The sequence below is a fragment of the Rhamphochromis sp. 'chilingali' genome (genome assembly GCF_963969265.1).
Source record: "Rhamphochromis sp. 'chilingali' genome assembly, chromosome: 3".
Lineage (NCBI taxonomy): Eukaryota > Metazoa > Chordata > Actinopteri > Cichliformes > Cichlidae > Rhamphochromis > Rhamphochromis sp. 'chilingali'.
Window position 1 is genome coordinate 32602096 of NC_137931.1, and position 12689 is coordinate 32614784.

The 12689-nt window shown below is 39.1% G+C and overlaps 1 protein-coding gene across 1 annotated transcript in view; it reads left to right on the forward strand.

The window, feature by feature from the left end:
- Positions 1 to 4330: 4330 nt before the first annotated feature.
- LOC308393480 (uncharacterized protein) overlaps positions 4331 to 12689 on the forward strand; it is an 86079-nt gene continuing 77720 nt past the window's right edge. The window contains exon 1 of the mRNA XM_080877270.1: positions 4331 to 4627. Within this exon, the coding sequence (XP_080733396.1) occupies positions 4570 to 4627 (58 nt within the window). The 5' untranslated portion in view covers positions 4331 to 4569. The remainder of the gene's footprint in view (positions 4628 to 12689) is intronic.

Genomic DNA, 12689 nt, shown 5'->3' on the forward strand with positions numbered 1-12689 from the left:
GGTACTGCGTGTGTGTGAGCGTGAGAACGGGGTGACAGTGTCAGGAGGTTTATTTAATGTCAGACCGAGACTTTATACTCGTTTCATACAAACTCGTCGTGTTTGCGCACTCGTGGTCAAAACTGTGACTGCCATAAAGAGGAATTCTGAATGTATTTGTCACTTCTGCTTGAATTTACAGTTCATCTGACAATGTTGGTACTGGTAATTGGTAGTTTTATTGATGCAATGTCTGTGTGGGCAAGCACTAAAAATAGTTTGACAGCAATTTCAAGAGCACACAGGCTGTTAATCAGCTTGAGGGGTGATGTTGTTAGCAGCTGCTTAGTCCCATCTGTGATATGAGCACTCTTTGTGTTAGAGTATTGATTTGATTTTTTTTAATGTATGCACCTTTCCTAATTATCGTATATGGAGTGTGTGACAACAATGCAGCAGTATTAGAATTTGTTCAACTTTGAACTTTTGCCAATCACCCGTGACAACAGCTTGAACTGACAGCTAATTAGACTTATTTCGCAGCTCCCAGTCCTTATAGCACTCACTGATGAGCATACTTCTTAATATTAATGAGAGCATGTTGGAAAACACAATTTATATGCTACCATACACTGTATTTCTTTATTTATAGGAAGATATCACCACAGAATAAATAAAATATCACAAAATTTTACAGAAACCAGACCTACAAAAACCAATCGGACTGTGTCATATTCCCAGTAATTATTCTTTTCTAAAATGTAGTTTATTAAATAGTTTCTGACACATAAACTGCAAATAAGAGCTGAGAGCTTCTACACACATACCGTGCGTTTTGGATCACTGTCAGATGCTTTGTCATGTGGCCATTGGAGGAACTGCAGTTTTTACTTTGACGTAGGCGTCATTTTCTAGCTGTTTGATTTTCATAAACCTTCATCAAGATAACATTTTCTTTATTTCACATGTTATTTTATTGTCATGTTGAATGTGGAGTGCCATTTTGTTATGAAAGTTTCTTGTACTACTCCGAAAAAGCAGCAGTCATGCTGTGTACTGTAGGGCTGTAGGCATTTTATTGTGATGTAGGGTATAGCTAGGAGAGTGAAACCAGAGTTTCAGTGCAAACTCCTTTAAAATAGTAACATTAGTAATAATAGTTGTTATACTTTTTTTTATTGTGCTCCAATGTTGGGAAGGCTTGCTAAGGTGGCTGGAGTTGGGGACATTTGCTTCAGAAGTTTATCAGTGCCTTCAGAACTGTCATAAGATAAAGGTGATCATGAAGAACAATTACACATTGATTTGCTGTGAGGCCTCTCTCTCATTGGATCACTGGAATCCAAAAATTCAATGTTTTTCATTTAATTTGTCACCAATTTTGAAATGGTTTTATTTTGCAAACACAGTCATAGTTACTCTATTTATTCAATACTTTTTAGTGTATATTTATTTTTTCATGTATATTTAGTGACCGTTATGTATAGTATATATTTTGTATAGCATGTACAGGTTTTACAAAATGTTGGTCAATGGAAGTTGGAACTTACGCACATTAGATGAAATACTGTCCTTCATTAAAAAAAAATAAAAATGTGGAGAATTAAGATTTCAGTTGAGCTGTAGTGTAACATAATAGCATAAATGTGTATCAACTGCACCGATCAGTTTCTTGTCAAAATTCTTGAAAGGTTCAATTTGCAGATCCAGAGCTAAAGTTTAACCGAGAGTGAACTTTTTGTCTCCGGTGGAGAAATTCAAACAAAATCTTACACAAAGACAACCTGTAAGTCACGTTATTCATCATTAAAGACGATAAAACAGATCAAAGAGTAGATGAATCGAGCTTTTCAACTTTTAACAAGCAGAGCAGGTAGGGTATTACTTCCCACTGTCCGTGGCACCCAATCCTAGCACAATGGGGAAACGAGCCTGACAACTGAGCATAAGGCAGAGAAGATTATGTGGAGTTCATAGGTCACAGTTCTTTAATGCGCAAACCCTCCAGAATACCTTTTTATTGCTGTCTGGGAGAAAGCGAAAGCCTCGGTTTAATGCGACAGAACTGAGGTCCTCATCGGTGTTAAAATATGCAAAGCAGTACATGCTAACATTAACCAGTGGCTACATTATTTATCCTCCTGAAAAGTGTTTTATCAGCACTAGGCCTGCTTTACTTCACTTTAAAATATTCAAATTAGAGCAGAACTAAAATATCCACCTTGCAAAAATCAGCGCTTTTTAACTCTGGATTTGAAAATTAAGCTCACAATTCTCATATATTTGGTTAAAATACAGTTTGGTGCATTGCAAATTCTGTAGCACCGCAGTTATTAAAGGAATTGCCGAAGGCTCAGCGCTCCACAATAATCAATAGTTTTCCCTCTGAAATACAGTCAAGTACTGACAACTGTTCACGTTTTTCACAAAGTTAAAGTTTGACTTTAGACTGAAGTGGAGCTGAAACGAAGTCACACAGTAAAAATGTCTCTAATGATCATTTTTGTGAAATATTTGGACGCCAACATTACTTCATGAAACCAAGGCTGCATTTTTAAAATTATGTTCCACTTTGGGCACTTGGGCTTCAAATCCACTTCATAGTGTATGTTAGGTAAGAGAGCTGCGTGAGAAACATAACAAATGAACATATTAATTTCTCAAAAGTTACTTAGCGTTCATTTCTTAGACTTTGGTGTTTGATTCTTCCCCTGATGTGGTCTTTATTTACATGGCAGGGGGTTTTAGAGGGAGAGGGAAAAGCTTTTACTGTGGTTTACGTTGGCCATGTATCATTGGGCTTACTAAAAACTAAAGAGCTGCTTTGCTTTTTAGCACTCAGTCTCCCCCTCCACGCTCTTTATTCCCTAACACCCATCGCAAATTTGGTCTGGTATGTGACTGCTAATTTATCCTTTCAATGTATGATATCCTGTCATCTCCTCATTTGTCCCTGAGTGTTTCTAATCTGAGATAATCCCAGTCAAATCCTTTGATTGTGTGTTTGGACCAGATCCATCTCTAAAGAAGCAATTTAATGGGCTTCATGGCACTTGGTGTAAAGTCATTTATCTAGTGGATTGGATGTGAATGCTTGTTTTAATAAGTGCTCTTCATGAATAGTAGGAGACGTGCCATTTAATTAGGCAGAGTGTAGACCTAGCTCATCCTCACAACTTCTCCAATGTGTTTTATTTTTTTCCATATATATATTTTTATTACTATTTCTGAAGCTGAGTGCTTCGTTATAACAGGTATGAGACTCTTCAGATTTCTGTATAAAGAAATAAACTGTGTGATCTGGTGTTTTAAAACACGGCTGCACGATTTAAACTATATAAACGCTGGTAAGAAAAATCGTCTTTTTGCCAAACATATTCCAGACATTTAGGAGCCAAGAATGCATTAACGTCATCTGACAACACCCCAGACTACTTGTTTTCTACCAGGTTTAGACTGGGAAAGTAGAAATAAGAAAAGGTGAGCTATAAACGATTTAAGTTTTATTATTTCTTCTTGATTCAAGTTGGGAAGAGTTGGATCGTGTCTGCATCTTGCAGTGAATATTTGGATGTTCTGTATCACGTCGTGCTTTGTCTGGTACTTGTCCTGCTGACCTTTCATTCATACATTATGAAATAAGCAGTTATAAAACCTTTACTAACACACTGACAACTAGCTCATTTTATAATGAGTTTTTGCTTCTCATTCATTTGATGTGCTTCTTAACTTGAAATGTTATAACCTTGCATTTACTTGCTTCTACCCAGAGACACTGACAGATAAACTGAAAATCTTTATTCCCTTGTGTCTGTGACAGCTGTAACATTTTGTGTGTGTTTCATGGCCTGGCCTCACTTTCAAAAAGGAAACTGCAGGAGATCTATCAAAATGCAGCCGTAAAGGGACAAGTAAATGTCACAAACTGCTGGTGAGGAACTTTCCATCGATGAATGTGTTCCGACACAATGCAGAAAGACGTGTGGGGAAATTCCAGAACCTGTTAATCATTTCCCAGCAGGGACTGTACACGACGGTTTGTTGCAACTCTGGTGTTTTTTGGAAAAAGTCTCATCCACTTCATGCTCCTCCCTCACCATGAAACAATGCTCACTGTAAATCATTTTACTCTAAACAAGCAAACAGACAAGCACCTTTGTGCTGTGTGAGTCATCACTTTATCGCCAGCAGCATCTGTTTTTTAGACCTTCTTGAAAGCAACACAATGAAATCCAGCGGAGAGCCCCCCTCTCCAGCTCTCTCTCTCTCTTCCGCTTTCTCTCTCCCCTTTTTTTCTTTCATGTGGCTTCCTGTCGTGACGTGCTGCAGCTCACGGCTGTAATTGGCTGCTCACTTTCACAACTTCCGTTCAAACAAAAACACAGCTTATCAGCTGACCGAGTGCAGCAGCAGAAAGTGGAGCTATGCTGTGCTAAATTTCTGTTCTGACATGTCAATTCGTCTCTAAATGTTCATCCGTCTTCAGCGAGGGAAAAAAGAGGAATGCCAACAGGAAGTAGAGCAACTTGCTGGTATCTGAAAACAGTCAGAGGAGAGTGGAAGGAGTTGTTTCTCAACACAGAGTGAGACATGGGCTCCGAGTACCGACCTCTGTCTCCGGCAGAGTCATGTAGAAGCTTGTTTATAGGTATGTGCTTGACGTTTGATGATATGTTACAATTTTCAGTTTATGTGTTCAAACAGAAATGATAGATTGGCTTTTTTTCTTGGAAATGAAATGAAACAGCTGGCTGTCCATTTCTGACAGCCAGATGTTTCAGAACAGAAACCACAGCCTGTGTCATTGGGCTGTTTCTTCCAGGGAGGGAGTCTATGTGCTGTTGTCAAAGCACGCTGGCACAAAGCGCATATTTGAACACATTCATACAAGTTTTTATAACCAAGTTATCAAAGTTACCTTTAAAGATAATACGTTCAGGTTGTTTAAAAAAACAGTTGGTCTCAGTCTGCATCACTGTGTGAGGTAGCATAACGTAAACAGCATCAGCAGACTAAGTATACTTTATTTCTGGCATCTACCACAAAACAATCAACCTGGTACGCAAAAATCCCACTTGCTTTATACAGGACGTTACCCACACCTGAACCTCGTTAGTCTCTACCATTGAAAGAAATAGGTCAGACCAAACAATACAATTCTAAACAAAGAACAGGAATAAGATTATGCATGAAACTGACAAACGCATTTACTCAGCTAAATGGTTTGAAAAGTAAAACACTACATACAATACAACTCAAAAGGCTACTTTAAAGAAAATAAACAATACTAAACAAAATGAAAAACCCTTCATTTGGTTGCACCCAGTGATGCGCGCAGTGACCTCATGACCCTATATAAACAGGAAGTACTGAGGCGGCCCTTCCCATATACTTGCCTTAAATACAGGACCTGAATAAATGGACAAACATGGTAAGTATAACCGAAGAAACATAATTTACCAGACATTTGCCTGTGAACAGAAGAAAATTCAAGTGACCTGATGGTTAGCAGTGTTTGCTTTAAAAAACATGTGCATGGATGTAATGGATGTAACTACTGCTACCACAAACAAACCCGGGATAGTGTGTTAAGCAAAGTTACACCAGCAATGTCTAAATTAAAGCATTATGGCTGACTGTAAAATAACAAGGAAATACATTATCAATATGGTCAAGGGACCAGTGGTAAATGAGCATGTAGCATGTAAAGCTTGTTTTCTTGGTTTAAACATTATAAGAAATCTATCATCACTTTGTCCTAAGCTAAACACAAAAATAAAGTGCAGATTCATTTTTTATAGCTAACTGACAGTGACTAACCAATGCAATTCTCTAAGCTTTATATATGTATGATACACACATATATGATGTGCTGTTTGCATATAAGTGTGTGAAACAAAGTCAGGATCTGCCTTTGTCTCTGTCCTGCTCTGACATCAGATTCAAATGTTTGAAGCAGCAAGAACATGAATTTCATTCTTCTGTTATCAGACTTTTGGAGATAAGTTTTCTAATTTGCCGGAAAAAGCAAATGAAAAACAAATAAAGAGCTTAAATATCATTGACATTTAATAATAAGCTATTGGCACAGAGGGCTGTAAGTAAACAGTGGGCAGCTTCTTAAGGTCACAGTGAGGAGATTTAAATCAGGTCCTTCACATCGATTTGATTGCTCAAAAGTCTACGTCAGTTAGCATTTATATGGGAGTATAGAGGTGTAGTGGGCAAATTCACTGAAAGGCCGCCTTCTGTATAACTACAGTGGATGTTGTGCTTGATTTCTCTTTTACCAAATTTGGAGGAGTTGCAGTTGAGAAAATGTATTTGAACAACAGCAGAGCCAAAGTTTTATGGCTGTTTTTTAAATTTTACATACCTCGAAGCATCAGTGGTTATTGACTGTTGTGATATTTTTTTTTTAGTTTTCTTTTGAGTTTTAGTTTTGATATTGATTTGGTTTCACTTTTGCTTGTTTCGGTAAGTGTTTACTGTTTGAAAATGGCGAGCTGTCATTGGTTTCACTTTTACTTTTAAAATTCAGAACCCATAATATATTTCAAGCACAGCATTTGACTCAGTCATGTAGACATCCCACCTCACTGAACAAAGCCTCCTTGCACTGGTTGTGTTGAGGAATTTGTCTAAATTTAAAAATGTAAATATAAATGTTAACCAAAATGCTTTTTCCCACCTAATTTTAGTTTTTGGTTTAGTTTAACTTAACTATGGCCACACCCAGTTTGCACCCATTTAGCAGTGTTGGAAACGACACTGCAAAATGAATTTATCATTGAATTTTTATTACCAGAGTCCAACAGCCAGTAATTATTACACTATGTGAGGTGGTGGTCTTCCCATTGCAAAGATTTTGGTTTTACCTGTCTTAGGCCAGTCATAAAACACTACAATGTCAGGTGTTTAAGGACGATACAGTGTTTTTAGGTGTGCATAAATGCACTCTGTGTTTGATGTATAATGGATATTATACTGTATATTGCAATTACCTACAAATAGACCTAAATGCTGAGAAAAGTCATTGAGCTCTTGTCCAGTATTAGTAATATTTTCTCTCATTTTCAGACTTTGGTCACATTTTCAGTAATTAAAGAGAAAAATGTCGAATTTACACTTGTTTAGTAAAACACCACTAACTTCCATCTAGAGGTGCTCTAGGTCTGCACTTGGAAGTTGCGATGGTCGTGGTGTTAGCTTACAAGTTCCCCAACCCCCATCGCAACCCCCCCTAACCATTGTAGCCAGATGGCTGTCACACAGGCGGTTCCTCGCCCAGACCATGCTGATTTCCCATCATTCTTTTGTTAATGAGGTCGTTAGCAATGCAGTGGACAATTAAATTATCCCAATCTGGCATTTTCCTCATTTGTTTACTTTGTAGTGCACTGTACAGTGTTTCAACCTCGAGTAACACTGCTCAGTTTGCCTCTGTTGACATTATGGTTTCCATCCTTCTGTCGTTTTCTCTCAGGTTTCATGTGTGATGCTGAGCATGCGGTGAATTAAAACATCACTGACATGCCTTGCAACTGAAGCTGGTTTCACAGTCAAGTAGCATAAACAGAGCTTTTGACAGAGTGTTGGTACGTTCTGCTTTGTGATAAGATCATCACCCTGTATGGAAGCGCACAGCTGAGAGCTGCTGCTGCTGTACAGAGCAAGTTTTGTTGGCTGTTAAATCGTGCAGAGAGGAGGACTTCAGCCAGTTAGTGGAGCACCCACCTTCATGTGAAACTCTGCTGAACGCTGACACCACTGACAGTTAATTATGGGAGTCACAGATCACGCAGACGTTCCAGCTCGACTACGATTGACACACTGCATGTTTACATCTCTGTTGTAATGTTGTTTTCTAGTTATTTTCCCAGCAGTAGTGCTGTTATTTAGCTCCAGAAGTGCCCCAGGGCTTGCCATAATGATCGTAAAAGCAGCACAGATTCGGGGGAGTGAAATGTTAAAAAGGACTTGTGCGTATAATTGGTGAACCTGCCATCACAGTAACTTTGGCAATATTTTTGGTCAGGCTGTTGAATCACTCAGACTGCCTGTTAGCTAGATTGTCATTCTCTATAGGTATGTCTGTACATGGCTCCGTTATTTTCTGCAAACTCTTCAGCACATACAAACTTATTTTGACAGTGACTGAAAACCAACTAAACTTGCTATACTGTTAGGAAGGCAGACTAAAGGCGAGCAAACAGATGAATGTTGACATACTAGTATGTGGAAAGTGTGTCAGTGGAAGCAGTAGGCCAGTTGCTTGCTGTCAATAACAGCGAGTTAAAGCAAGCAGCTAAACACCAGACATTTATCTCGAAGTGCCAGCTTTGGGACTGAATCAAAAATAAAAGTTTAGGGTTTCCTCCTTTACACAGCCTGTCTCAGAGATCTTAATGCAAAGTGAAATATATGCATGGTCAGTAATAAAATCTGCTTACGCAGATCGTGATGGGTTGCATTAAAGACTCTTCCTTTGATTAAAAGATTTTTCATCTGAGGATAGATTTTCACCTGAAGCAATGCAGATCAGCGAGAGGCCCAAAAGAGACAGGAGCTTCTGAGGCAGCAGTTCATCCTCCTATCAGGCGAGAGCACAGATGACAGCTAGCCCTCGCTGCCGTCTCTCAGTGTTTTTCTGGGATGAAACCAGCGGACCTGGCTTCTAGCTACTGTCCAATATTTAGCTTCAAAGCTGCTGCTTGGGAATCATCACTGACGGACGGTCCTGGCGAAGTGTGCTGTTAAATCAGAGGTGCTGGTTGCAGCACAATGGGGCCTAAAGCGCTGGATGGATGTTGTGGCTAACCCCAGCCTAAGGCCAGGACCGCATGTCTGGCAGCTCGCACATGATGTATTCTTCTCTACTTTTATGCCCACCCCTAATTGAACCGGGACGGATCATTTTACTGCGAGACTTTAGGCTTTGCTTCAGCTGTGCGCTCAAAGCAGCTGTTAGGAGTTTTGATGGCAGCAGATGAAGTGTTGTTGTTAACAATTAGCAGCTCCTGACCTTTCTTTACATCCTGTTGCTTAACACAGTCTTGCATGAGGACCGAAGCAATGGAAATTTGGGGTTTTAGAATGTGTGGTACTAACCTCGGCACTACAGGGGGCAAAACACCACCTTAGCTTAGATTAACGTATATTTCCACAACTTTGTTGTATATGTACAATGACAATAAAGGGCTATTCTATTCTATATAAGGGTCGGTTCAGATTTCAGATTGTAAGGACCCGTGGTTGTTGCAAACATATATATATAACATATGAACATAGCAGTTAAGATACATTCACAAATGAAATTATTATTTTTCACCAAGAAGGAATCAAAGTTAGAAGATGAGCCTGCTATCAAAATATAGGGTAAAACGAGTCCTTCCATATCCTGCCTATTGCACATGATGATGCAAACCCTGAAAGTTTACCTAAAATACATTTTTTCAAGTTTTCTCCAGTGAGTTGTGAGATCAAACAATCAGGGTACCAATGCTTGTTTCTGTTCCTCTACGTCATAGAGATTAAACTGGTGCAGTTTTGCTGTTGAAGCTATGAGGTATTCCATGACAGTGATGCTCAGGGTTGGTCAGAAAGAAAAATGCAAGAAACAAAACAAATGTGACGCTTGGTGTAAAATCGATCTGGTTTTAGAAGCCCTGAAAATTTCATGTCATGAGTTATGATGCAGAAAGAAATACAGGAAAATGCTACATTTTGACCCACCTTTACGTACCTTGGGGACATGTAACTTGAAACATATTTGCAGTATGAAAGGAATATTACGCATGACTTCATTTATTATACTTGAGTTACTACACAAAAACAACATCAGCTGATTCTGATGGGGTCAGGTGGGAGGGATCGGGTTTTCGTGAAATGACCCGTGAATGTTTTACGTGGTATAATCACACTTATAGCTACAGCTGCATCGGGATTTTTATAGTGACAGGAGGTTATGCAAAAGATGCCAGACTCACAGAGTTGTCACCTGACTGCAATTAATGGAGTTTTTAGCATGTGTGAGCTCATTATTTTGGTTTTATGCCTCAGTGCTCTCATGTGCATTGCTGCCAATAGGAAAACTAACTGCCCAGCCCCAAACTGCAGACAGATTTAGCAGCTAGCTGGTGAATTTTGTGGAACATTTAAAAACTGAAATGTTTCTCCAGATATTTCTTTCAGTAGTTCTTCAAGGTGAGTGTATTCTTTTTTCAACTTCAGCCCGGTTTTCCAGCAGTGCTAATATTGTTAGTTCTGAAAGTGGCCAGTGTTCACCTTCTGTATACTTTTAAGCTAAAATCAGTTTTTTTAAATGAATTTTTTAGGCTAAATGTGGCTTTGATGCAATGTGAAAACTTCCAAACTGACTTTTGAATGAGAATTACTCTTACCTTTTGTTTTTGTTATTTGCACGCACTAGTTGAACTTTGTAAAAGCTGCTCTAACTGAATAAACACTGCAGTGTCATCATGGTAAACCCAGTGAACCCAGTTCATGCTTAAAATCCAGTTTACTGTGTAGAAATACAGGTTTAAATAGATTGTCCCTTTAATGTTCCCTTAATGACTAAATAGAAAACAACATTGTTGTTGTTTTTCATCTCTTTATTGAGTTGGATTTGATGTATTTTCTGTACTTTCTATATTGTCTCTAGCTTATCAAAAATAATCCAAAGTTCAGAGGTAAGCCACCAGGACGTTTGATAAAGGCCTGTCAGTTGACTCTTCTACCACCTAACATGCACACATTGGTATGACAATGTTTTACGTCCTGAGAATTCTCAAAGTTGAAAACGCCCAGACTGCTTTTGACTGCCGACTGTGGGGCAACCAATCTGTAGAATAACTTTGTAAAGCTTTTATTGTTTTAGAAAGAAGCTGCCGTTTTTCTACCAACTAAATATACGTATACTTAAACGCTGATACAGGGAGTGCAGAATTATTAGGCAAGTTGTATTTTTGAGGAATAATTTTATTATTGAACAACAACCATGTTCTCAATGAACCCAAAAAACTCATTAATATCAAAGCTGAATGTTTTTGGAAGTAGTTTTTAGTTTGTTTTTAGTTTTAGCTATTTTAGGGGGATGTCTGTGTGTGCAGGTGACTATTACTGTGCATAATTATTAGGCAACTTAACAAAAAACAAATATATACCCATTTCAATTATTTATTTTTACCAGTGAAACCAATATAACATCTCCACATTCACAAATATACATTTCTGACATTCAAAAACAAAACAACAACAAATCAGCGACCAATATAGCCACCTTTCTTTGCAAGGACACTCAAAAGCCTGCCATCCATGGATTCTGTCAGTGTTTTGATCTGTTCACCATCAACATTGCGTGCAGCAATCTGACATTTGATGATGGACCACAGGTTCTCAATGGGGTTCAGATCAGGTGAACAAGGAGGCCATGTCATTAGTTTTTCTTCTTTTATACCCTTTCTTGCCAGCCACGCTGTGGAGTACTTGGACGCGTGTGATGGAGCATTGTCCTGCATGAAAATCATGTTTTTCTTGAAGGATGCAGACTTCTTCCTGTACCACTGCTTGAAGAAGGTGTCTTCCAGGAACTGGCAGTAGGACTGGGAGTTGAGCTTGACTCCATCCTCAACCTGAAAAGGCCCCACAAGCTCATCTTTGATGATACCAGCCCAAACCAGTACTCCACCTCCACCTTGCTGGCGTCTGAGTCGGACTGGAGCTCTCTGCCCTTTACCAATCCAGCCACGGGCCCGTCCATCTGGCCCATCAAGACTCACTCTCATTTCATCAGTCCATAAAACCTTAGAAAAACCAGTCTTGAGATATTTCTTGGCCCAGTCTTGACGTTTCAGCTTGTGTGTCTTGTTCAGTGGTGGTCGTCTTTCAGCCTTTCTTACCTTGGCCATGTCTCTGAGTATTGCACACCTTGTGCTTTTGGGCACTCCAGTGATGTTGCAGCTCTGAAATATGGCCAAACTGGTGGCAAGTGGTATCTTGGCAGCTGCACGCTTGACTTTTCTCAGTTCATGGGCAGTTATTTTGCGCCTTGGTTTTTCCACACGCTTCTTGCGACCCTGTTGACTATTCTGAATGAAACGCTTGATTGTTCGATGATCACGCTTCAGAAGCTTTGCAATTTTGAGACTGCTGCATCCCTCTGCAAGATATCTCACTATTTTTGACTTTTCTGAGCCTGTCAAGTCCTTCTTTTGACCCATTTTGCCAAAGGAAAGGACGTTGCCTAATAATTATGCACACCTGATATAGGGTGTTGATGTCATTAGACCACACCCCTTCTCATTACAGAGATGCACATCACCTAATATGCTTAATTGGTAGTAGGCTTTCGAGCCTATACAGCTTGGAGTAAGACAACATGCATGAATAGGATGATGTGGACAAAATACTCATTTGCCAAATAATTCTGCACTCCCTGTACAGTTGAAGCTTTTTAAAGTTCACAGTTAACTCTTACTCCTTATTGGCTGCCCCTCGAAAGCAGACAGTTGTGTCTGACCATATTAGGATATCTGCTAACACTGACATCATGCAAAAAACTCTCTGAAACTTCATATTTATAGCAGTCTCAATCCTGAACTTTTAATTAACAGGGATGACTTGTAAATATTCGGACCTCATTATCTGAAACTGTGGCCGTATTTAATGTGAGCATGCACTATTTTAATAGTTTATATGTGGCAGAA